Source organism: Petromyzon marinus, chromosome 37 (genome assembly GCF_048934315.1).
Source record: "Petromyzon marinus isolate PM22_M1 ecotype Great Lakes invasive population chromosome 37, UKy_Petmar_22M1.pri1.0, whole genome shotgun sequence".
NCBI lineage: Eukaryota > Metazoa > Chordata > Hyperoartia > Petromyzontiformes > Petromyzontidae > Petromyzon > Petromyzon marinus.
The window spans coordinates 18,362,412-18,390,201 of NC_133703.1; the positions used below are offsets into that span (position 1 = coordinate 18,362,412).

General features: G+C 50.9%; 1 protein-coding gene across 1 annotated transcript in view; it reads right to left on the reverse strand.

Annotated features, from left to right (window-relative positions):
* The window catches only part of LOC116949527 (uncharacterized), a 56,708-nt gene that overhangs the window by 20,191 nt on the left and 8,727 nt on the right, over window positions 1-27,790 (reverse strand). Inside the window, exon 2 of the mRNA XM_076072180.1 lies at window positions 18,856-18,927. Within this exon, the coding sequence (XP_075928295.1) occupies window positions 18,856-18,927 (72 nt within the window). The remainder of the gene's footprint in view (window positions 1-18,855; window positions 18,928-27,790) is intronic.

Below are 27,790 nucleotides of genomic sequence, written 5' to 3' on the forward strand. Positions count from 1 at the left end.
GGAGTCGGGGTCGGGATCGAACCCACGACCTCATGTAAATCAGGCGAGGTAGTCAACATCTCTATGGAAGAGAGAGACACGCAAACTCCAAATATACAGGAGTCAGGGTCGGGATCGAACCCACGACTTCCTGTAAATCAGGCGAGCTAGTCAACATCTCTATGGAAGAGAGAGACAAGCAAACTCCAAACATACAGTAGGGGTCGGGATCGAACCCAGAACCTACTGTCTCGTGCCGCTTCTACATTTAAATAATCATCGGCCTTGATCAATCCACTGCTCGATGAAGCCCTCCCTGACGATGGTCAGTCAGTTGGTGTGGCCAGCAACAAAGATCCCCCAAGACCCCCCCGTAGCCTTAACAGACTGTTGGGCCAAGTGCTGTCAGCGAGTAGCGTCTGTGAATGGCCGGAATTGCGTTCACACGAGTGGCAAACACCACCACCACCACCACGGTACTCTGTACTAAACATTTTTTTGTAGGCTGAGTAAACCTAGGGATGAATTCAGGAACCGGTTTAAATATTCAGAAGTCGCTCTTTGTTTACAAGGGCGACTCGGCCGACAGACAACCCATTCGCTGTGACTTGCAGCACTGTCGGACGTGAGCGGGATTCGAACTCGGGTCGCGCGCTAACCACTGCGCCACCGCTCCCCACTTTGTTTGACCCCCTCCCTCCCCCATCCCCTCCCCAACACCCCCCCCCCACGCCCCTTCCACCCACACCCCCAGCAGCAGCTGTGGGAGTCGCTCTCTGGTCGCGACATAAGGCGCGTGGCGACGCGGGTTTGCGTCGCAGGCATCGCTTTGTTCTGAGTTGTGAGTGAAATGATGGAGGGGGGCGTGGGCGCGTGGTGGTGGTGGTGGTGGGGGGGGGTCTCAATAACGGCGGATGAATGAAGTTGTGAGAAGTTAACTGACGTCAACCAAAGCCCTTTTGTGTTGAGAGCGCGCGAGAGGGAGCTGTGTGCGTGCGAGATATACAGAGGTCGCGCTTGTGTGCGTGCGGCTGCGAGTGATGAGTGCGTGTGTGACTGATTGTGTGTGCGTGTGTGACTGATTGTGTGTGCGTGTGAGTGATTGTGGGGTGCGCGCGTGGGTGTTATTGATATTGAGAGTTTGATTGTGCGCGCGCGCGTGTGTGTGTGTGTGTATTATTGAGCGTGCGATTGTGTGTTAGTGTGTGTAGTGTAGCGGTTAGCGCTACGCTGCGCTACGAACCCGGCGACACGGGTTCGATTCCTGCTCACGGCCAACACCCAGTGACGATTATCTGAACCGGTCCTGGGCCTCGCCTAGGTCGACTCAGCCTCAAATGAGTACCTGGTGCGGTGTGTAAACATCACCACTAGAGAGACAAAGGCGGTCGGGCGTGGTGTTGGCCACCCACCCACTTGTGTACCGCTTCGGCCTTCAGAGGTCCTCGCAAACAGCACTTGCCCCTACAGTCTGCTAAGGCTATATGGGGGATCTTTGTAATGAGTGCATGCTGCGGTACGTAAACATCAGCACTGGGGAGACAAAGGCGGCCGGGCCTAGTGCTGGCCCAGCAAACCCCCTTCGTGTACCGTTTCGGCTTTTAGAGGTGCTCGCTAAAAAAAAACTCTTGCCCCAATAGTCTGTTGAGTCAATATGAGGGACCTTTGTCTTTGTGTTATTGAATGTGTGTTCGTGTTAACATGTGTTGTATGATTGTGTATATGTGTGTTCCATAGTACATGTATGTGTGTCGCTGTGTGCATTACCGCATGTGTATATTATTGTGCGGGCTTGTGTATTTGTTGTGTGTGGTTGTGTTATTTTTCGCGTGCGCGTGTGTGTTATTGTGTATGATCGAGTAATTTTGTATTGTGTCTGTCATCGTGTTGCCGAGTGTATATTCGCGTGTCATTGCCTAAGTTATTACTTATACTGAATGTTTGAATGTGTGATTCTGTTATCCAGTGTGTGTTTGCATTCAATGTGTGTGTGTTATATTGCACTGGAATGGCAAGAGCTTTTATGCGAGTCTGTCCGTGTGTGCTGCAGAGATGCAGGGTTTGTGTACTTTATGACAACCGGTCCTGGGCCTCCCCCTGGGTCGACTTAAGTGAGTACCTGGCGAAGAGGAAGACAAAGGCGGCCGGGCGTGTTGTTGGCCACCCCGACCCTTCGTCGTGCCGACCCTTTATAGATGCTGCTGGCTAACAACAGCACTTGCCCCAACAGCCTCTTGAAGGCTATACTGGGCGGGGATGATGGATCTTTGTCTTTGTACACACGAGATGTTAACCACTTCGCCTGGTATACGGGAGGTCGTGGGTTCGATCCCGACCATGACGCCTGCTGCTGTATATTTCGAGTTTGCGTGTCTCTCTCATCATCATCACGGTGGCTAGGAGATGTTAACTGCCTCGCCTGGTATACGGGAGGTCGTGGGTTCGATCCCGACCATGACGCCTGCTGCTGTATATTTCGAGTTTGCGTGTCTCTCTCTCTTCATCATCACGGTGGCTAGGAGATGTTAACTGCCTCGCCTGGTATACGGGAGGTCGTGGGTTCGATCCCGACCATGACGCCTGCTGCTGTATATTTCGAGTTTGTGTGTCTCTCTCATCATCATCACGGTGGCTAGGAGATGTTAACTGCCTCGCCTGGTATACGGGAGGTCGTGGGTTCGATCCCGACCATGACGCCTGCTGCTGTGTATTTCGAGTTTGCGTGTCTCTCTTCCCGTGGTCCTCCGGTTATCCCCCCTACGCATTAAGAATGAACATCACGCGTTTTGAGTATTTGTCCGCGACTAATCTCCACGTGGATATGCCACTTCTCGTTGGGCTATCATTTGTGGCCACGTCGCTTCTGAAAAGGATATTGTTCATCATAACTACAGTATGTGTGTGACTGGAGAGACAAAGGCGGTAGGGCGTGGTCGTGCTCGCCAACAGCACTCGATCCTCCCCGAACCTCCGATTCCCGCACCTCCGATTAGCGCGGTTGGCTACGTACGGTGCGAAAGAAGTCCACCGCGCGCACGCGCACGCGCACACACACGCGCACACACACACAGACTACAGAGGGGAGCACAGCAGTCCACGTCGGAGGAGGAAGTCGGCGAGCGTGATCTTTAATGAACTTGGTGTTTAATTGATTAATTGACGAGCTTAATTGTTTGCGCGCGTGCCCTCCGCTCGCACTCGGTGAGTGACACTTCGGGTCGCGCGCGTCTTTCGTCTCCATGGTAGCCCCCCCCCCAAACCGCTCCCCCCCCCCACCATTTAACCCCCCCTCCCCTCCATCTCCCCTCCCCCCAATTACCGCATCACGCGCTCATTACGGCACGAGACGCACAGACGCGCGCTTTGTGGGGGGTGGAGGGGTGGGAGGGGGGGGGATGGGGGGGCGGGGGATATGGGGGGGGGGGGTATGATGTGGGTGCGGGTGAGGAGCGGTCGCGCAGGGGTGAGCGCACTGCCCCCATCAGATCCCGGCCACCCGAGTTCGAGTCCCGCCACATCGTTGACGCATAACTGAACCGGTCCTGGGTTATCCCCTACGTCGACTCGGACTCAAACGAGTACCGGGCGCGGTGTGTAAACATCGCCACTGGGAAGACAAAGGCGGCCGGGCGTGGTGTTGGTCACCAGCCCCCTCGTGTGCCATGCCGGCCTTCATAGATGCTGCTCGCTAACAGCACTTGCCACAACATTCTGTTGAGGCTATGTGGGTGGGTGGGTGGGGGGGTCTTTGTCTTTGTTGTCGTGTACGTGTGTGTGATTTCATGGGAACCCAGGGAATTCGTGGGGGTGAACGCTCCCTTACCTCTCCATTCTGCCCCTCTCCTCCATCTCTCTGCTCCATCTCTCCCTTCGCTCCCTCTCTCTCTCTCTCGAGGGAAGCCCGTTTTGTCATCGCAACCAGACAGTGAAAAGATTCAATACGTCACTGTGTCTCCTCATTCTGTTTTCTGTCTTTGTCTCTCCGTGTCTCTCAGAGTGTGTATCCGTGTCTCTCTAATCTCTCTCGGACTCTGCCTCTGTCTTTCTCGTGGTGTGTCGCTGTCGCTCTCTGTCTATTTCTCACTACATCTTTCTACGTCTGCGTCTTTGTCTATCTCTCTTCCAATACTCTGGACTCTTGGGCGATGTCTCTGCCTCTCTGTGTCTTCTGTTCGAGACGTGGAGACGTCTGACACGTGGGATGTCGTCTCAGACGTGGAGACGTCTCAGACGTGGAGACGTCTCACACGTGGAGACGTCTCACACGTGGAGATATCTCACACGTGTGAGACGTCTCACACGTAGAGACGTCTCACACGTGGAGACGTCTCACACGTGGAGACGTCTCACACGTGGAGATGTCTCACACGTGGAGACGTCTCACACGTAGAGATGTCGTCTCACACGTGGAGACGTCTCACACGTGGAGACGTCTTACACGTGGAGACGTCTCACACGTAGAGACGTCTCACACGTGGAGACGTCTCACACGTGGAGACGTCTCACACGTGGAGACGTCTCACACGTGGAGGTGTCTCACACGTAGAGACGCATCACACGTGGAGATGTCCCACACGTGGTGACGTCTCACACTTGGACACGGTTCACGTTGTTGTGAGCTACATCCCCGGACTGAGATGACCCACGTGGGGCTTCCCCGCGTTATATTCCAACACAATTTGTTTTGATTAAACGTAGAAAATGTCCAGCCACGATTTTTGAAAGGGCTCAACGCGCTCGGGCGTCAATCGGATTCCCAGATCCCAGAATCATCCAGCATCGGCATTGGTTAACGCTTGGACAGGTGTCCACCTTTTTGGCTGTTTAGTTTGATTTGTGTACATATATTTTCAAGTGATTTGTCTACCTTTCCTATCGTGTTTTTTTAAAAATTGTTTGTTGTAACGTTCTGACCTGCTCCTACTGGACATCTGTGAAAAAAGGGCTCTATAGCTCATCGGATTCCTCCTTCAGTACAAATAGATATCCTGACTGTGATTCTGGGTGTCGTCATTTCGAATTCAAGCACTGTCCAGGCTGGGACACCTCTGCTTGGCTTCCGAGAGCTCACGGGGCCAGATCAATGATGCGAGGATTCGTGCGTGGGTGCGATCCCAGTGACTCTGTCGACTGGTAAATATTCCACGTATTATCACCATGATTCATGAATAATTAAGCCATGGTCACTCCACTGCTGGATGAAGGCCTCTCCCCTCGATCCGCCGATCCTGTGCGATCCAACAATCCGCACAGGCGCCTGCTCTACAGCACGCACGCCGGCTGATTTTAATCATCGCTCCATCTCCTCTCGCAGGTGTGCCATCCATTTGTAACGCGTCTACTATCGAACGCTGTCTCCATCACCACGCAATTCCATTCTAGCGCCGTGGGATTCATCCTCTACCCAGGCCCAAGCTGAATATTCCTCACCGGGTACGGCCGATGTCATTAGCCTGCGTGCGTTCTCTAAGCCTCCTCCTGTTATCTGAATGTATGTACTGTACGTTGAACGTCTTTCGCACCGTACGTATCCAACAGTCCTAATCGGAGGTGCGGGGGAAGGACGACAAACTAAAAACAAAAAAAGCAGTTCTAAAGAAATGAGTTTGTCAATCGAGATGAAATCATCGAGATTGACAGCTCCACTGGTTTCCTAATTTCGGAAGGAAGAGCGTTCCAGACGGCCGCAGAAGAGCACCTGAAAGCGCGCGATGCAGTGACCGTCTATGTTCGATGGGCAGCCAGAAGCCGCTGCTGTAAGGATGATCGAAGTTCGCTCGATGATTTATGCCCCTTGACGAGATCGGCAAGGTGTTGTGGTTCATTTGTGTGAATAGCGAAAGTTCCACCTTTGTAAAGGTCTCCCCGTATAGCCTTACCAAAACTGTTAGGGCCAGTGCTGTTGGCGAGTAGCGCCTATAAAGGCCGGCACGGCACAGGAGGGTTTGGGTGGCCAGCACCGCGCCCGGCCGCATTCGTCTCCCCCAGTGGCGATGATCGCGCACTCGTTTGAGGCTGAGTCGACTTAGGAGAGGCCTCGGACCGGGTCAGATAATCGTCGTCGGTGTTGGCCGTGAGCGGGAGTCGAACTCGGGTCGCCGGGTGCGCAGCGCCGCTCACCTCTCTCTCCACCGCCCACACCCCGGCACTCTTCTCGCGAAACATTAAGTTATAATATTAAACAATTCCACGTACACGTAAATAGATTCTCCATTATTTAAACATCGCAGTGGCAGCGTTAACATAATCAGTGGTCTTTAAAGATTTATACAAATAGGCTATTGATTATTAACGCGATTCCAGGCCAAAGTTAAAGCGCTTAGAAGCTCCCCCTTCATTTCACGCCGCAGAAGCAGTTTCGGAGAGTATGTCACGTAGGCGAGTTTTTGTTGCACTGTTTGCGTGAATCGTTTACGTTTTGTAAATTACGTAGCTACATAGTTTGCTTGTGTTAATTGATGAAACGGCAGAGGGAGAGGCAGCTGGACACAACAAAGATCCCCAGCCCCCCACCCCACCCCGTATAGCCTGAACAGACTGTTGGGGGCAAGTGCCATTCAAGGTCGGCACGGCACACGAGGGGGGAGATGTGGCCAGCAGCACGCTTTTGTCTCCCCAGTGGCGATGTTTTACTACACACCGCACCAGGTGCTCATTTGAGGTTGAGCTGACCCAGGGGAGGCACAGGGCCGATTCAGATAATCGTCAGCGCTGTTTGCAGTGAGCGGGAATCGAACTTGGGTGGGCCGGGTTCGTAGCGCATTTCTGGCAAATCACCTGATGAAGCTGGTTGTAAATCACCAGCGAAACGTCGGACTCACTTTGTAAATGTTACAGGTTTACTCTCTAACGAACCGGTGTGGTGAAGTAGTAACTAATCGGCACGTTTTATTCACGTGCTAAACCTTACTAATCGGATGTCGGGTGGTGGTGGGTGGACGAGACATTTTATTATTAATAATAATATCGGTCGCGAAAGCCAACCAATGTTAAACTGAGCACAGCGCGCTAACAGCTTGACCGCCTCTCCCCACACTCCTCGTACGTACCTGGGGGGGGAGCGGTGGCGCTGCAGTTAGCGGACTGCGCTGTTGGATTCCCGATCAGGGCTAATGGCCAGTGGGCGAGCGATATCAGAACCTGTCGTCAGTCGACTTAGCCTTTAAATGGATACGTGGTGCAGAGTAAGAGAATCGTTTATAATCCCCCTCTCCCAGACAGCCAAATACACAGCCACGGAGCGATGCAAGCTCCGATTATGTTTTCGAAGGCCTAGAGAGCTGAGATCTGGCACCAACGGAGTCAGGTCTATGCCGTCAATTTTTACAATTCCTCAAAACTGAAAATTGTCGCCAAATTTGGGCCCCGAAAAATGACGACAGTCCCGGACTGGGCCTGGAAGAGTGCTGCGATGTGGAGCGAGTCTCCCACTAAGGACACTCCACTCGAGTTCCCGCGTTCATCAACCGGCGAACCGAGTAATTCGCCTGGCGTGGAGTGTGACGCTAAAGCCGACAGAGAGCACGACACTGCTTTCACGTACAGTACCGCACGAACGCACGCACGCATATAAACACCCGCAAAGGCAAATATCCCCCGTGTGGCCTCTAGGCTATTGGGACAAGTGCTCGCTAATAGCACGGCCGCACGCTGCTCCAGTTATTACATTAAGTGGTTGGTTATGTAGATGAAACGCGCCCGGGCGCCAATGTCTACCCAGCGGTGACGTTTATTGCAAACCCCATCAGGCGCTCGTTCGTTAAGCCCGAGCCGACCTAGGGGAGGTCCAAGTTGCGTTCATTTGTCCCAGCACCAGGGGCGACATTTCCCGTTAGGAGCGGCGGGGGGGGGGGGGCGGAGGGGGGGGGGGGTAGCGGGGGAGGGAGGGTGGCTGGCGGCGGGGGGGGGGGTGGCGGCGGTGGCGATGGGGGGCGTAATGGGGGGGCCGTAATGGGGGGGCGTAATAGGAGGGGGGCGTGATGGGGGGGGCGTGATGGGGGGGGGGAGTGATAGGGGGGGGCGTGATGGGGGGGAGGCGTAATGTCGGGGGGCGTGATGGGGATGGATGGGGGGGGGATTGATGGATGGGGGGGCATTGATGGGGGGGGGGATTGATGGGGGGGGGGCACCGGGATGGGCCACTGCCCCACAACACTGAGTTGTAGCGACCCCTCGACTTTTCCGCAGTCCTGCGCGACTTGACGATCGCAGACGACCTCGGCACATCACCTATTCATTTGTTTTAAGGCCACACACGAGCTGTTGTCGGCCCGAGTAAAACCTTCCCAGGCAACGTTGTGAGCCAAACGAAGGTCCAGCGAAGGAAAACATCAATGAGGCCTTCGCCTGATGATGCTGGCTCTTGTAATTACCCGCGAAACGTTACGGTACTCGAATCGTAAATGTTATGGGTTCACTCTCCCACACAGTAACGCATTTTTGTTTTACGTGACAAACCTTGCTAACAGGCTGTGTCGGGTGGCGGCGGGTTTAACGACGTGTTTATATTTACGCGATGAAACCCAAAAACCTATTTTATGGATATTGGTCCCGAAAGCCTACGCGTTAAACTAACGATGAATGTTACAACGCCGCATTAAATCTGATGTTTCACACCTACCACGCGTCTCCAGTATCCGTAGACAAACTCATTACACGTTTCCGCGGCATATATATAAACTCAGCATGCGTAAGAGAAAAAAAAGAATTCTACTCTGACGCTCTACGTTACGAATATCACTGAAATTTACTGATGTCCAGCAGATCGAGAAAATACTTAATGAGAACCTTTGATCAAATATGAAGCTTAAACAAATGTTACTTCAACAAATCAATCACGACGTTTCGACCGCAACACAAGCGATCCTCATCAGGTGTAAAAAAAACAATCACGGAGGTAAATACAACATGTGACTTCACCGAAAAAAAACAATGAGTAATTTATGCAGTCACGAAAGCTTTAATTCTTTATTAAATGTTATTTCAATTGTTCTTCTCAATTACACGGTTGTCATGTATTTGTTTTTAATTAGTGCGCGCTTGAATATATGTCCTGCAATTGTGTGTCGCTGTTGTTGTTGGAGGTGACACGTTAAGAAATATCTAAGACAGTGTCTCTCCGGTAGCCCTTGTCCACTCCTTTCGCCAGCACGGCACAAATAAAAAAAATATATATATAAAAAATATATACGTACAAAAAAAGATACTACAAAATACAGACGTCCCTCGCTCCATGCGTATCTATATGTGCGTTGAACCTCTTTCGCACCGTATGTAGCCAACCGTTGCTAATCGGAGGTGCGGGATTGGAGAAACACGCGCAGGTGAGCGGACGAGACGCAATCTGTCGAGTAAGGGAAGTTGTTGGGCTTGGGAAGGACGCGTGGCTCGAAGGGAGGAGGATGATGATGATTTTGGTGGTGGTACGGTGGTCGAGAATAATAACGGAGTGGCAGCCAAGGGATGGAACGTGTTTTTTTTAATCCATCTTCCACTCCGACTCCCCGAGAGGAGATGGAACGGTGAAATCGCTCCGTGCCCGTGTGATTGCTGGGTGGATCGCGAGAGGTGGTGGCGGTGGGATTCGTCCAGCAGTGGATTGGGCATGGCTAGCTACCGGTGATTATGGGTGTGTGGATAATAGCACCTCCGATTAGCAACGGTTGGCTACGTACGGTGCGAAGGAAGTTCAACGTACATACACATACGTAGGATTCCATCTGTAAATATATTTACTATCGTCGGAATGTACCTTGAGGTTGGCCAGTCCCAGCCCCGCGTAACCCGTCCGTACAGTGCAAAGGAGCGCAAACAGTGCACAGCGCGTGTGTGTCGGGTGATCAAATAAATAAATAACCTCTAATTGCTTGATTAATTAAGCAGGGCCCTTAATTGGGACGGCGTGATGAGATTATGAATGCAATGACAAAGACCGCCCTCCCGATGAGTGTAGCCTCCACGGGCTGTTGGGGCAAGTGCTGTGAGCGAACAGCTGAGGTCTATGGAGAGAGCACGAGGGGGTGATGTAGCCAGAACCACGCCCGACCGCCTTTGTCTCCCCAGTGCTGATGTTTATACACCGCAGCAGATGCCCGGTTTTTTTCTTTACGCAAAGTTGGCCGCGGTCGGAAGATTGAACTCAGGTCACCAGGTTCGTAGGGTCAATGCGCTAAGCACTGCGGCACTTATCTCGATATACATACACAGACAAAGGTCCCCCATGTAGCCCACATGCGCGTGCGCGCTGGTGTGTATGTACAGGCACAGTACATGCGCATTTGTGTATTTATGTTTGCATGTATGTGTGTACGCATCCTACTGTGTGTCTGTACACGAATTTGAGTGGGGTGTGTATATATGTGGTAGTGTTTATGTGGGGAGCGGTGGCGCAGTGGTTAACGCGCTGCGCTATAAACCCGGTGATCCGAGTTCGATTCCCAACACACCGACATCAGCGACGAATATCTGAGCTTCAGAGGTGCTCGCTAACAGCACTTGCCCCAACAATCTATAAAAAATATATATATATTCTTTGGGTCTTTCTTTACCGAAAGACCCAAAGAATATGGATTCCTGCAGTCACGAAAGCTTTAAAAAGTCTATAAAATAATGTACAGTCATACCTCGGTATACGACCGCTTTGGAATACGTCGAATTTGGTACACGTCGTGTTTTGACGAGAAGAAAAAATGCCTTGGGGTACGACGTCTTGCTTGGGATACGCCGCGCTCGCTAGAACTTGTGTGGGTCGGGATGAGTCACCGCGTACCCGCGTAGACCCCGTTCACGACTGAAACAAAGCGCCGCTCCTCAGTCTGCCTGTAGATCTCGTTCAGTGCCCAACACTTGCTGTAACTCTCTGTAAATTTTGACGTGTTTTTTTTTGGTCATTTTAACATTAATTTTTCGCGAATTCATTCAAGATGGGTCCTAAGAAGTTAGTGAGAAAAGCCAAGCTACAAAGAAAATGCTTAGGATCACTATTTATTTCAATTTATTTTAATTGATTTATGCATTTTAGTGATAAGTAGTGTCTACATTATGTTATACAACCCCATTAATTGTTTTATTTAAAGCTTTCGTGACTGCAGGGATTCATATTCTTGGTTCTTTCGGTAAAGTCACGTAGAAGGGAAACAATAAAATAATAAAAATCTAAAACAAAATTCTCACGACGTTTCGACTGCAACACAACCAATCATATAGTACTGGAGTACTGACAGTACACTTGATGATGATTACTTGTGTTGCAGTTGAAACGTCGTGAGAATTGTATTGTTTTATATTTTTATTATTTTATTATTTCCCTTCAACGTGACTTTACCGAAAGAACCAAGAATATGAACCCCATTAATGTTTACTATGCCATATAAAATATAATTTCTTATACTCTGGAACGGATTAATTCTTTCCCTTTATTTCTTATGAGAAAAATTCGTTTGGTATTCGTCATTTTCGGTACAAGTCCTCCTACCTTCTGGAAGGAATTAACAACGTATACCGAGGTACCACTGTACTGAGAAATCTGTCTTTGAGTGTATGTACTGTGCTGTTTAAGTGTGAGTGTGTATGTAGACTCGTACCAGGGTGATTAAACCGGTAACCGTTAATGCACCATCGATTAGCGGGTTCGGATAGTTAGAAACCAGGAATCTACGGTAATCGTTTCCAGTTAAAATCTGCACGCTAGACTTTTCTATATGTACGGGAAACCGTAACCGTTTTTTCTCTCAATGCGGTTACCGGTATATATGGGTTTATATAGTACTGGAGGACTGACAGTACAGGCAAGCACATTATACAACACACGTGTACATCCACCCATGTACATACAAGTACAGAGATCCCCCGTGTAGCCTTAACAGACTGTTGGGGCAAATGCTGTTAGCGAGCAACACCTATGAAGGCCGGCACGGCACACGAGGGGGTGGGTGGCCAGCACCACGCCCGACCGCCTTTGTCTCCCCAGTGGCGATGTTTACACACCGGACTCATTTGAGGCTGAGTCGACCTAAGGGAGGTCCAGGGCCGGTTAAGATAATCGTCACCGATAATCGTCACCGGCTCGCTAACCACTACACTACCGCTCCCCACAAGCATATCCACACACACACAATCTACAACAATGCAACACACACATTATACACAATGCTACTCACATATACTCAATTACTACACACCACACCTTAACACCGAATGAAACGTACATTTTTGAGAATATAATTTATAATATTTTTTTTTAAATATATACAGTATATACCAAATTAGTCAGATATCCTTGTCGCGAATAAAATAATATACTTGTATATCACGTCAACGTTTCGGACAATCGACCTCATTCAGATACGGGTCAATGATACTGATCACGTGTGGAGAGCGGCAGCGGAGCGGTGAGCGCGCTACGGACCCAGCCACCCGAGTTCGATTCCCGCTCACGACCACCAACAACACCCGTGACGATTATCTGCGCCGGTCGTGGGCCTCCCCTAGGTCGACTCGGCCTCAAATTAGTTCACGGTTGCGGTGCGCAAGGCATCGCCACTGGGGAGACAGGGGCGTCCGGGCGTGGTGCCGGCCATCCACCGCCTACGTGTGATGTGCCGGCCCTTCATTGTGCGCTACTCTCTAACAGCAACTTGCCCCAACAGTCTGTTGAGGCTGCACGGGGGAGCTTTGTCTTGCTGTCGTTACCTCCTCTGTGTGCCCCACCCCCCCTCCCAATGCCCCACCCCCCCTCCCAATGCCCCACCCCCCCTCCCAATGCCCCACCCCCCCTCCCAATGCCCCACCCCCCCTCCCAATGCCCCCCCAAGCCCCACCCCCCTCCCAATGCCCCCCCAAGCCCCACCCCCACCCAAGCCCCACCCCCCCTCCCAAGCCCCACCCCCCCTCAATAACCTTCAACCCCCCCCCTTTCCCCCGCCCCTCCAGCACCTCGTCGTCCCCACCAATCAGCTTTACCGAATCCCCGTGCCGCGTGCGGGTGGTTAAAATGTCGCGCCGTCGTCACTCCGTTAAGTTAACGTTGTACACAAGAGCGCGTTTTAAAAAATCGTGCATGCGCGATTTACAGGCGCGAAGTTCACACGTAAGACCTCCCCCCCCCTCCCCTTACATAGAATGTTGGGGCAGGTGCTGTAAGCCAGGCAAGCCTGCTCCCAGCTGGTACGGCCATACCCACGCCCGGCCGCCTTTGTCTCCCCCGTACTGATTGTTTGCACGGCGCCCAAGGGAACTCGGTTAAGGCTGAGTCGGCCCAGAACGAGGAGGTGGGGAGGCCCAGGGGACTTGGATCAGAAATCAACTGAACACATTCGCCGATAACGCTGCCTCAATAGATATATGTGCGACGTTTCGCGCAATGCCCCTTCATTAAAAGCACAACTAATGAGTTTATCGCGCAGTGTGTGTGTGTGAGAGAGAGAGAAAGCACTGCACTTGCCCCGGCGGGTCTCTGTAGGCTACACGGGTGATCTTTGTATAGACACGCACGTGACTCGGCTTAGTTTTGGCGGGAAAGGAGCGGGCGGGGTCGGGCGAGACGGCGTGAGGGGTGGAATTAGAACTGACGGTGCCGGGACACAGGCGGAAAGGTTGACGGGGGGTGAGGGGAAATACTTCTATAACGAAATAGAAGTAACGTCTAACGGGATGGGGCGACAACCGAATGGTGGAGGAAGTAATAAAATGTAGCAGGAAAAGAAAATCTTACAAGGAACGGGTTTGACACGGCAGGAGAAATACTAACACAAAATTGGCGGGAAAAATAATTGGCGGGTAATAAAAAAAAATCTGGCGGAGCAACGACCGGGCGCGCTGATTGGCGGAGAGACCGGCGGGGGGCGGGACATTGGCGGGCGGGAATTTTTTTTTTTAAACTGGCGGGAATTTTTTTTTAACTTGGCGGGAAAATCTTACGACAGTGCTCGCCCTGTACAAATCGTCTCGTTTCGAATTAACACTCAAATGTCGGATGTGTTATAGCGTGACGTGTTTGAGATATTAAATCGCTCTGTATTAACATTTGCCTCGTGTGCAATCATTTATATGATCCGTAACGCGTTCTGAGGGGGGGTGGAGCACGATTTGCAAGCATTAGAGATCGGAAGCCTTGTACAGTATCGATAATCATGATTGTTATCACAACTCGCGTTGCTGTTGCGGTGATTACATCGAAATAAAAAAAACGAATCGTAAACGCGGTAGCATTGCACGTGCGACGCAACGCGTCCGAGAGAGGACGACTACAGCGGGAGACGGAGCGTTGTGGGTGGATTGTCGCATCGCAGGTATAGTAAAGAGATAACGGCAGCTCGGGCAAGCCTTCATCCAGCAGTGGATTGATCGTGGCTGACGATACACATACAGCTAATGACAAATAACCTATAGCCTTTAACACACCGTTGGGGGCTGTTAGGGAGCGCCAATGAAGGCCGACGAGTCGCATTGAGGTGGCGACGCGCCCGGCCGGCTTTGTCTCACTACACCTGCATAAATGGTAACATCGTGAACGTGTAAACACTTAGGGGCCTCGGTTATTTGGATCATTTGATCAGATGTCACTCGGCACTGACGTTAGCCGTGGCCGGGAATCGAACTCTTGACGGATTTCGCGGCGCGGTGCGCTAACCACCGCGCCCACCGCTCCCCACTAAAAATATATACACTCGCTTAAACATACAAGCGCATATAATACATACGTACATACGTATCCATTATAGATTATGTGTTTTGGGTTTAGATCGCGTAAAAATCTAAATGTGTCGTTAAACCCGCCACCACCCGACACGGCCAATTAGTGAGGTCTGGTCACGTAAACAGAACGTGACAATCCGTTGCTATAGTTAAACAACACCGGCGTGTTGCAGAGTAAATCCACAACAATTACAATTCGAGCACCGTGACATTTCGTTGGCAATTACAACAATCAGCATGATCAGGCGACACATACGAAATACGGAGATTTCCCGTTTCGCAGGGCTTCCCCCGTGTTTCACGCTGCACGCGTCCGATGATTGTTAAACACGTGGCACCGCAGCCCTATAGCACCTGGAGATGTCCCATACAAGCCAACGCTGCTTAGCTTGCGAGATCAGATGAGTTGGGAGATTTAGATGAGTTGCGAGGATCAGATGAGTTGCAAGATTTAGATGAGTTGCGAGGATCAGATGAGTTGCGAGGATCAGATGAGTTGCAAGGATGAGATGAGTTGCGAGGATCAGATGAGTTGCGAGGATCAGATGAGTTGCGAGGATCAGATGAGTTGCGAGGATCAGATGAGTTGCAAGATTTAGACGAGTTGCGAGGATCAGATGAGTTGCGAGGATCAGATGAGTTGCGAGGATCAGACGAGTTGCAAGATTTAGATGAGTTGCGAGCATCAGATGAGTTGCGAGGATCAGATGAGTTGCGAGGATCAGATGAGTTGCGAGGATCAGATGAGTTGCGAGTTCAGATGTGTTGCGAGGATCAGACGAGTTGCAAGATTTAGATGAGTTGCGAGGATCAGATGAGTTGCGAGGATCAGATGAGTTGCGAGGATCAGATGAGTTGCGAGGATCAGATGAGTTGCGAGGATCAGATTAGTTGCGAGGATCAGATGAGTTGCGAGGATCAGACGAGTTGTGAGATCAGATGAGTTGCGAGGATCAGATGAGTTGCGAGGATCAGATGAGTTGTGAGATCAGATGAGTTGCGAGGATCAGATGAGTTGCGAGGATCAGATGAGTTGCGAGGATCAGATGAGTTGCGAGATCAGATGAGTTGCGAGGATCAGACGAGTTGCAAGATTTAGATGAGTTGCGAGGATCAGATGAGTTGCGAGGATCAGATGAGTTGCGAGGATCAGACGAGTTGTGAGGATCAGATGAGTTGCGAGATCAGATGAGTTGCGAGGGTCAGATGAGTTGCAAGATTTAGATGAGTTGCGAGGATCAGATGAGTTGCGAGGATCAGATGAGTTGCGAGGATCAGATGAGTTGCGAGGATCAGATGAGTTGCGAGGATCAGATGAGTTGCGAGATTCAGATGAGTTGCGAGGATCAGACGAGTTGCGAGGATCAGATGAGTTGCGAGGATCAGATGAGTTGCGAGGATCAGATGAGTTGCGAGGATCAGATGAGTTGCGAGGATCGGATGAGACTGGAGATCTGATCACAAGATGAAATGCGCTTAATCGAGGTACGTAATTTATAATAATAATGATGGTCTGTGTCTTACTCAACACAGCATTGATGACATCGTTTTAGGGATCTGTCTTTTGTTTTTGTATCGAGTTAAATTGTCGTGGTTATATAGGTGCAGAGTTGAAACATTCCCAAGAGGTTTCGATTAGCACGGTTGGCTGCGTCGCGTTGCGAAATAAGTCATATTTACCCGATACATGTCAACGAGCACACTTTGAAGGGATGGAACGCGTGTGTCTGAGAGGACCTTCCAACATGGAGATGGAGCGATGGAATAACTTCGTGTGCAGGTGGATGGTGAGGGAGGCCTTCGTCCAGCAGTGGATTGGCCATGGCTGATAATGATGATACGTACGGAAGGCCGATAGGTCCACAGACTAATATTAATTTAATTGTGATGTAATAAACTCGCTAATAATGATACACACGCCCACGCTCCGCACAGATAGATTCAACAATCCATTGCTCTACTGCCATCTATCTCCCTCTCTACCTCGCATCTCAAACGTACAGCACTTTCCATTACCGACCAATCTCCCATCCAGCAGGGGATTAACCACGGACCGTTTTAATTTAATTGTGCGCGTGTGTTGTGTTTCGTGATGTGTACGTGCGCCGGTATGTGTCACAACAGCACTTGTCTCAACAGCCCGTGAAGACTTTACGGGGGATCTTTGGTGTGTCTGGAGAGTGGTGGCGCAGCGGTTAGCGCGCTGCGCTACCAACATCAACTGCCCAATCGATACGTGAAGCCGCTCTGGCCCTCCCCTTGGTCGACTCAGCCTCAAATGAGTAAATTGACTGGCGCGGTGTGCTGTGTCGGCCTTCATAGGTGCTGCTCGCTAACAGCCTTGGCTCCAACATTCTGTTAAGGCTATACGGGGTATCTTTGTATATGTCTCTTGTGTATCTGTGTGTGTGTATGCTTTATTGTAAATGTGTTGTTTGTGGCACAGCGGGGAGCACAGGTGATGCACCTGCTATCTCAGTTAACCCATGGCACCTGCTGGGTCTGTGCCCTGACCTCCTCCTGCACCTAGCCTGGCACAGCAGTCAACCCATGGCACCTGGGTCTGTGCCCTGACCTCCTCCTGCACCTAGCCTGGCACAGCAGTCAACCCATGGCACCTGCTGGGTCTGTGGCCTGACCTCCTCCTGCACATAGCCTGGCACAGCAGCCAACCCATGGCACCTGGGTCTGTGCCCTGACCTCCTCCTGCACCTAGCCTGGCACAGCAGCCAACCCATGGCACCTGCTGGGTCTGTCCGGTGATCTCCTCCTGCACCTAGCCTGGCATAGAAGTCAACCCATGGCACCTGCTGGGTCTGTGCCCTTACCTCCTCCTGCACCTAGCCTGGCATAGAAGTCAACCCATGGCACCTGCAGAGTCTGTGCCCTGACCTCCTCCTGTACCTAGCCTGGCACAGCAGCCAACCCATGGCACCTGCTGGGTCTGTCCCGCGAGCTCCGAAGAAGCGAAGGAACGAGCCTTGCACACTGCACGTGTGCACCTGGCTTGGCACAAGCGCCGTGGTGACGTCATCGCTAATTAGTGCACAATGAAAGCTGTCGTCATAGGCGAGTGTGAATGTGCGCGTCTGTGTGGTGGAGCGGTAGCGTAGCGGTTAGCGCTAAACTGTGCTACTACGAACCCGGCGAGTTCGATTCCCGCTCACGACCAACACCGGTGACGATTATCTGTACCGGTCTTCGGCCTCCTCTAGGTCGACTCAGCCTCAAATGAGTACCTAACAGCACTTGCCCTAAAAGTCTGTTAAGGCTATACGGGGGATCTTTGTCTTCGTACACGTGTGTGTGTGTACACGTGTGTGTGTACACGTGTGTCTGAGTTCGATTCCCGCTCACGGCCAACACCAGTGGTGGACCTTCCCCAAGGTCGATTCAGCTTCAAATGAGTCACTGGTGCGGTGTGTAAACATCGCCACTGGTGCTGCCCACTGTGTACACATCATCAATGGAGAGGCAAATGTGGCCCGGTGTGGCGCTTGGCTCCCAATTCCCTGGTGTGCTGTGCCGGCCTTAATAGGTACTCGCGAACAGTATTTGTATGTCAAAGGCTATATAGGGGAATTTTGTGCGTGTGTGAGCCATCGATGCTTGTGGGGAGCGGTGGGTGTAGTGGTTAGCGCGCCACGCTACGAACCCCGGCGAACCGAGTTCGAATCTCGCCCTGGGATAAGGTACACAGTCTACTCTATTGATGTTCTCGACGGAATCGAAGACTGACATTTGGTACACATTCATCCGAATCTGTGCAAATGCACTAGAATTATTCCAAAATCACACTTTTAAAAAAGAATATAATTTAGGTACCAAAATCAGGGTACGCTTCGGAGTATGGATTGGATTGCCTGGTCCCAGGGCAGGACTCGGCCTAGAATTCCATCGCTGCTGCTGCTGCTGCGGCGATTAAACACTCACACACAACCCTGCCATATCACCCATTAGTGGACCGAGTAATTCGCCCACCTTGGAGTGTGACGCCGAAGTCGGCGTGGCCCGTGAGCCGTGTTCCGAGGTGTCGCAGTGTAATAATTAAATGATGTTAGGATTAGCGTGTTTTTAAAAAAAATATATATTACGAGTTTTAGTGGACAAAAAAACACGAACATTTAACCAAAAAAAATCGTGGTTCTGATGCGTATTTAGTTTAAATGAAAATTGTAATACCGTATTGTTGTGAGGCCTTCATCCAGCAGTAGATAGATAATGGCTGATGGTGATGATTGGTGTTTGGCGACACTGAGGGATGTAACACAGACATTCCCTCAACACGATTATCAGCCGACTCAGACACTAGTAACTAGTGACTCATCAAAACTCATCAACCATTTACCAATGCTAATGCTAACCAGAAGTTGGCAATAACACTAACCATAACTAATTGACCTAACCCCCGATATTAACCCAAACTCACCAACCAGATACTAAAACTAGCGCCATCACTAACCGTAGCACTTACCATATTTTAAACCCCTTACCCATAACACTAACCCTTCTAACGTTAACGCTCACTAGATACTAACTCTAACGTCTAACCCGAACTTGCAGATACAAAAAAAACGTATTACCCCAACACAACCACGAACTATCATTATCAACAATGTAATCGTAATCACACCAAACCAGATACTAACCCTAACCGTTAACCATAATCCGCTAACCCGAGACCCAGGACACGGATCTTAGCCATTGTATTCATGGTCGGGTCGCTCTGTCCGTGTATCACATTAAATGCACAATTTACACGCAAACACATAACACCGTCAAATGCAAAAGGTCACCCTAATAGCTCAAAGACATTGTGGCGAGTGCTTTTAGCGAGCACCTATTAAGGCCTATTTGGCGCACGAGTGCGTGGCGTGGCCAGAACCACGCCCCGGCCGCCTTTGTCTTCCCAGTGCTGACGCTTTAAACGCCTTACCAGGTACTCGCCTGAGGCGACCTGGGGGAAGCCCCGGACCGGTTCAATCGTGGCTCAAAGTCGAACACAGTTCGACGGGTTAGGAGTTCAGCGCACTAACCACTACGCCACCGCTCCACGCGTGCATGCACACACACAGATACGCACATGTACACACACATACACGCACGTGTATACTTGCGTACACATAGTTAGTGTCAATTCGCTGGTTCAGGTTAATTACCAATAATAAATGTGCTTTGCTATCACCATGCGAGTCTTTTGCTGTATAATATGGGTCTCTATAAGAGTCTATGGCTGTGTGATTCTATGGGTCATGAGGTTTATGGGTCTCTAAGTGAGTATATGGTTCTGTGAATCTATGGGTTTCTGTGTGAATCTATGGCTCGATGAGTCTATGGGTCTCTAAGTCTATGGGTCTCTATGTGAGTCTATGGCTCTGTGAGTCTATGGGTCTCTATGTGAGTCTATGGGTCTCTATGTGAGTCTATGGGTCTCTATGTGAGTCTATGGCTCTGTGAGTCTATGGGTATCTAAGTCTATGGGTCTCTATGTGAGTCTATGGCTCTGAGTCTATGGGTCTCTAAATCTATGGGTCTCTATGTGAGTCTATGGGACTCTATGTGAGTCTATGGGTCTCTATGTGAGTCTATGGCTCTGTGAGTCTATGGCTCTGTGAGTCTATGGGTCTCTATGTGAGTCTATGGCTCTGAGTCTATGGGTCTCTGAATCTATGGGTCTCTGTGAGTCTGTCTCTGTGAGTCTATGGATCTCTAAGTCTATGGGTCTCTATTTGAGTCTATGGCTCTGTGAGTCTATGGGTTTCTAAGTCTATGGGTCTCTATGTGAGTCTATGGCTCTGTGAGTCTATGGGTTTCTAAGTCTATGGGACTCTATGTGAGTCTATGGGTTTATATGTGAGTCTATGGGTCTCTATGTGAGTCTATAGCTCCGTGAGTCTATGGGTCTCTATGTGAGTCTATGGCTATGTGAGTCTATGGGTTTCTAAGTCTATGGGTCTCTATGTGAGTCTATGGCTCTGTGAGTCTATGGGTTTCTAAGTCTATGGGTCTCTATGTGAGTCTATGGCTCTGTAAGTCTATGGGTTTCTAAGTCTATGGGTCTGTGAGTCTATGGGTTTCTAAGTCTATGGGTCTGTACGTGAGTCTATGGCTCTGTGAGTCTATGGGTTTCTAAGTCTATGGGTCTCTATGTGAGTCTATGGCTCTGTGAGTCTATGGGTTTCTAAGTCTATGGGTCTCTATGTGAGTCTATGGCTCTGTGAGTCTATGGGTTTCTAAGTCTATGGGTCTCTATGTGAGTCTATGGCTCTGTGAGTCTATGGATTTCTAAGTCTATGGGTCTCTATGTGAGTCTATGGCTCTGTGAGTCTATGGGTTTCTAAGTCTATGGGTCTCTATGTGAGTCTATGGCTCTGTGAGTCTATGGGTTTCTAAGTCTATGGGTCTCTATGTGAGTCTTTGGGTCTCTATGTGAGTCTATGGCTCCCACCCCCCCTCCGGTTCCCCCCACCGGGACCCGGCGCAGTTCCACCGCCTGCAGACTCCTCGATAGCTACGCTACCGGGATTAGAGCAAAAAACAACAACTACAAAACCCACTAACATCTCGACGTTTTGGCCTCTTGGCCTTCTTCAGGAATCATTGAGCTTTAGAGGGGGAAAGCGAACGAGAGTCTGAGGGTGGCATCGCAGTGGTTAACAGCCGCGCCTCGCAGCAAGAAGCACCTGGGTTCGATTCCCGACTCGTGGCGTCTTTCCGAGTGAATGTTTTCTACGTTCTCCCCCTCTGTCTTGCATGGGGCTTCCTCGGAGTTCTCCGCTTTCCGTCGCGTAGCTACAAATGAAGAAAGCAACCCCATCCAATGTAACGCGTGGTGGTCAAAACCACAACCCAATTGCTGCAAGAATCACCCAAAACATAAAAAAATACTCATTTGGGATGTAGCACTGCAGCTACAGAGGTGTGGGGAGACCTTCATCCAGCAGTTGATTGGCACACACGGCTGAAAATTGTTGTTGTTGTTGTAGAGGTTAGCGGTTCGGAGGCGTCGGCCGCCCTGGTGAACACTACGCGTGCATGAACGGGGTCTTTAACGTCGGCTTCACGGCTGACGTTAAAGACCCCGTGACGTCAGTGCACGTGCACGAAGAGCTGGCCATTGTGGTGCCCGCGTCACGGCCCAACACTGGCAACAACAAACAAGTTGTTGTTGCCAGTGTAACCCTCCAATTACTCTCATCACGGAGCAACATCGCCCCCCCCACCCCTACTGCTGAACTACTGCAGGCTGCTGTGTCTGTGGATGCTGTGTCTGTTGATGATGTGTCTGTGGAAACTGTCTGTGGATACTGTGGTGTCTGCTGTGTCTGTGGATGCTGTGTCTGGATGCTGTCTGTGGATGCTGTGTCTGTGTATGCTGTGGTGTCTGTGGATGCTGTGTCTGTGGATGCTGTGTCTGTGGATGCTGTGTCTGTTGATGATGTGTCTGTGGAAACTGTCTGTGGATACTGTGGTGTCTGCTGTGTCTGTGGATACTGTGTCTGGATACTGTGTCTGTGGATGCTGTCTGTGGATGCTGTCTGTGGATGCTGTGTCTGTGTATGTTGTGTCTGTGGATGCTGTGTCTGTAGATGCTGTGGATGCTGTGGATACTGTGTCTGGATGCTGTGTCTGTGGATACTGTGTCTGTGGATGCTGTCTGTGGATGCTGTGGTGTCTGTGTATGCTGTGTCTGTGGATGCTGTGGATGCTGTGGTGTCTGTGAATGCTGTGTCTGTGGATGCTGTAGTGTCTGTGTATGATGTGGATGTTGTGTCTGGACGCTGTGTCTGCTGTGGGTACTGTGTCTGTGGATGCTGTGTCCGTGTCTGCTGTGTCTGTGGATGCTGTTTCTGTGGAACAGCAGCAGCAGCAGCGCCTCCGTTTGTAATCTATATAGCCTTGCCCCTGTAACACACAGCGCGAATATCAAATGTACTAACTCATTCGCTAATGTATTCGTAATAACGTTGCATTATTCATGCAATAATGTCGCGGTGTAGGGAGTCGCTGGCGACTGAGGGACGGGCGGATATCTGAACAGTGGCAGAACAATGGCACCACCACGCGCACAAATAATAATTGTGTTTAAAACTCAAACACGTTCCGTGTCAATAACAACAACAACGACACTCCGTGTGTGTGTGCGTGCGTGTGTGTACGTGCGTGTGTGTGCGTGCGTGTGTTTGTGTGCGTGTGTGTGCGCGCATGTGTGTGTGCGAGTGTGTGTGTGTGCGAGTGTGTGCGTGTGTGTGTTTGGTGGTAGCCTTGCGAGGAGCGGTGGTGACGCGGTTAGCGCTCCGCTGCGCTTCGAACCCGGTAACCCGGGTTAGATTCTCGCTCACGGCCAACGCCAGTGGCGATTATCTGAACCGGTCCTGGACCTCCTTCTCTAGGTCGACTCGGCCTCAAATGAGTATCCTGGGTGCGGTGTGCGCAAACGTCGTCACTAGGGAGACAAAGGCGGTCGGGCGTGGTGCTGGCCACCCACCCGCTCTTGTAGCGTTCCGGCCTTCATAGGCGCTCGCTAACAGCACTTGCCCCTACATTCTGTTAAGGCTATACGGGGGATCTTTGTCTTTGGTGGTAGCCTTCAAATGAGAGGTGTATAAGAGGCGACGTTTAGAGCGACGACCCTTCTTCGTAGCACGTAAGGACTGCGGAGCGGACAGCAGTTGTAAAACCGCACTGTGGTTCACACCACGTTTAACTTCTTTCGTGCCGTACGTAGCCCACCGTGCTAATGGGAGGCGCGCGCGCGCGCGGTCTTATCCCGACACAATTACGAACACCGTCTTTCCCGCATTATAAGACGCACCAATTTCCCTTGTACGGTAGAGTATTTTAAAACGACGTGGGTGCGTCTTATACTGCGATATCTGCGTGCGTGCGTGCGCGCGTGATCAAAATTCCGTACAACTTATATACTCATTGGTTCGTTCGGTAAAGTCACGTATGTAGAAATAAAATACAATTTTAATAAATCTACAAATACAATTTTTTTGCAAATTTATTTAAATTTTATTTCAAAATTTAAATTGTATTTCATTCATGATTCGTTTTAATTTCATTTCATTTCTACATACGTGGCTTTACCGACAGAACCAATGAGTATAGTAGTAATTCCTGCAAGTCACGAAAGCTTTAATTCTAGATTCTGTACAACTTCATTGACACCCGGGGGGGGGGTGGGGGTGGTGGGGGGCCACACGGTTGTTGGTGGAGGAGGTAGCAGGGGGGCGCGTGTCTTTACTTTCGTGCACATCGCCGTCGCGTGCGGTGAAGGGAGCGTCGGATTCTCGTGACAAACACTCCGTGATTGGAGATTTGAGAGTTTTTGTTGTTGTCGTTTGAAACCACGCACGCGACACGTGGACGGTCGGATATGGCGTTCTTATGTTGGTAGCGGGGTTTGTCGGGGTGACGGTGCCAGGCGAATGGACTTTCCCGACTTTCCCCGAGCGATGTTGTTGAAAGTGGCAAAAAAATCTCGATCGGCGAAACGAACCGATGCTTGCACTCGAAACGCGTTATCTGGTACGAAATGAACAGCGCTGTTTGTTGCTGACCGCTTGGCGTTTTTTAAAGGTTTTTTTCGCTTGTTATGGGGTTTCTGGGCATCGCAACTCAGCGACCTGTGATTTGAAGAGACGAATATGGTCCGCCATCATCGCCCTCCTGATGTTTGATCCACTGTTGTTGGATGGCAATATCGCGTGAAATCGATTCAAGCTGCATCAGTGTCAATTGTTATTTTTTTGTTTGTATCCGCTGCTGGATGAAGTTGAGGGGTTACAGGCGTGGAGGGGAAGAGGGGTGGATTTTAGCCGAAGCCGGGAATCGAACTCTGGTTGCCAGGTTCGGAGCGCAATGTGCTAACCACTGCGCCACCGTTCCCACTCATGTACGTACACCACGCCGAACACGCACACACACACAACTACACGCATATATATTTTACACATATACGTGCATACACACGTTCATACATGCACCACATACATACACCACGCATACATAAATACGTACGTGCATATACATAAAGACACACACAAAGATCTTACGTATAGCCTGCAACAGACTGTTGGGGCAAGTGCTGTTAGCGAGCACCTATGAAGGCCGGCACGGCACACGAGGGCATGGGTGGCCATACCCCAGTACACACACATATTGCGACATACTGTACACATACAAAGATCCCCCGTGAAACCTTGAATAGACTGTTGGGGAAAGTGCTGTTTGCGATCACCAATGAAGGCCAGAACGGCACACGAGGGGGTGGGTGGCCAGCACCACGCCCGATCGCCTTTGTCTCCCTAGTAGCATTTTTTTACGCACCGAACCAGGTACTCATTTGAGGCTGAGTCGACCTAGGCGAGGCCCAGGACCGCTTCAGATAATCGTCACCGGTGTTGGCCGGCAGCGGAAATCGAACTCGGGTCGCCAGGTTCGTGGCGCAGCGCGCTAACCGCTACACTGCCGCTCTTACAATGTACACAACACACACCCGCAAAATGTACACACACCACACATACCCGCCCAATACACACACCACACATACCCGCCCAATACACACACCCGCACAATGCACACACCCGCACAATATACACACCACACACACCCGCACAATGCACACACACCACACACACTCGCACAATGTACACAACACACACACCCGCACAATGCACACACACCACACATACCCGCCCAATACACACACCACACACACCCGCACAATGCACACACCCGCACAATATACACACCACACACACCCGCACAATGCACACACACCACACACACTCGCACAATGTACACACCACACACCCGCACAATGTACACAACACACCCGCACAATGTACATACCACACACACCCGCACAATGCACACACCACACACACCCGCACAATTTACACACCACACACACAGTCGCACATATACACCACACACACCCGCACGCACAATGGACACAAAACACACGTGCATGCAGAAAACCAGAAACCATTTAATACAAATTCACAGGCCCGTTCGTCAACCCACTGCTGGATGAAGGCTTCCTCGGCAAGCCATTACCATCTGCGATGTTCAATCATATAAATATACAGCAAGGAAATATATTTCCTAGTGAGCTGATTTAATGCCCATACATCTATATATATCTACGGCGTAGTACCGGGCAGAACTACAAGTGTATAATTTAACTCGCAAGAGGTTCACACCACACGTATGCGTAACCTTGCGTGGTCTATATATATCTCTGCGCGAGTCGTACTGTTATTGATAAATTCTCATAACATTGACGCAGGAGGGATGTTCGCCGCCGACTCACAACACTCATTATTTTGTTCAATCAAGAGGCTCTTGGCCCAGGCTGGCAGTCGGGACCCGGTGGTCGCACCGCGCTGTCCGTGGCTCGTTGCACCACGTGCGCGGTTACAAGCCAAGAGGCCGCCCTGGTAAATCTTGCTTTGCGTGCTTACCACCCATCCTTCCATCAGCCCGATCCTAAAATAAATATATATACTGAACTTCACTGTGGAAGTTAAAGATCCGACTGACCTCTTTCGGGCAAGAGCAGAGCTGGCCCGAGTGTACGCTGCTGGCGTCACGGTCACAATGTACGCGCACGATTGGGAATCAAGCACAAAGACAAAGATCCCCCGTATAGCCCTAACAGCATGTTGGGGGCAAGTGCTGTTCGCGAGCAGCACTGGTGAATAAAAGACAAAGATCCCCCGTATAGCCTTAACAGCCTGTTGGGGGCAAGTGCTGTTCGCGAGCCGCACCTGTGAATCAAAGACAAAGATCCCCCGTATAGCCTTAACAGCCTGTTGGGGGCAAGTGCTGTTCGCGAGCCGCACCTGTGAATCAAAGACAAAGATCCCCCGTATAGCCCTAACAGATTGTTGGGGGCAAGTGCTGTTCGCGAGCAGCACCTGTGAATCAAAGACAAAGATCCCCCGTATAGCCCTAACAGCCTGTTGGGGGCAAGTGCTGTTCGCGAGCAGCACCTGTGAATCAAAGACAAAGATCCCCCGTATAGCCTTAACAGCCTGTTGGGGGCAAGTGCTGTTCGCGAGCAGCACCTGTGAATCAAAGACAAAGATCCCCCGTATAGCCTTAACAGCATGTTGGGGGCAAGTGCTGTTCGCGAGCAGCACCTGTGAATCAAAGACAAAGATCCCCCGTATAGCCTTAACAGATTGTTGGGGTCAAGTGCTGTTAGCGAGCAGCGCCTGTGAAGGCCGGCACGGCACACGAGGCGGTGAGTGGCCAGCGCCATGCCCGGCCGCCTTTGTCTCCCCAGTGGCGATATTTACGCATCGCAACTCATTTGAGGCCGAGTCGTCCTCATGAATCACACACACACAATATCATCGCCGCCTGCTTGCAGCAGACTATTTACCTATTTTAAAAGCACCGGGGTGCCGCGCACAGACAGCTGCCACTGGGGGTGCTGCCACTGGGGGTGCTGTCAGTGGAGGTGCTGCCCCCTCTTTGGAACACGTGATTGATGTAAGTCTCGTAGAGGGTGGAACGCGCGCTGGGACGCCACCGGCGAAATAGCTCGGGCGATTGACTTTGCTACGTGCTCGCAAATAACTGAGTCGGGTTACCGCAACACAGCGGCAACAGCAGCGGCAAGGCCTCCACCACCACCACCCACCACCACCCACAACCCGTGAGACTGCCGGCGTACTCGGCAGCTGTCTGTGGAACACAGCCAGCGCCCTTCCTCCTCCTCCGATAGCCTTTACGCTCCGAGAACGATTAGCGTACGGATGCCAAGTGTCGATCCACGTCGTTGCAGTTCGCCGTCGTTGCTACACTTGCGACTCGCGAAGCGTTATTGGTAAGACTACCTTCGACGACTACAACCCGAAATCAACACCACCACCACCACAATAGTATAGCACACATAGCCGTCTTGCGGCGTGCGCTGATGGTAACGTGGAGTGCGTTCGATCTGCGGGCACCCCTCGGCAAGAGGGGACGCGTTGTTGGAGAGCGAATCCCCTCCGAGCAGAACCTCACGGAGCTCTGCATTCACAGCGCAACAAATCGCGCTGTTGGTCGTGATGCTGTTGGTGATGATGCTGTTGGTGGTGATGCTGTTGGTGGT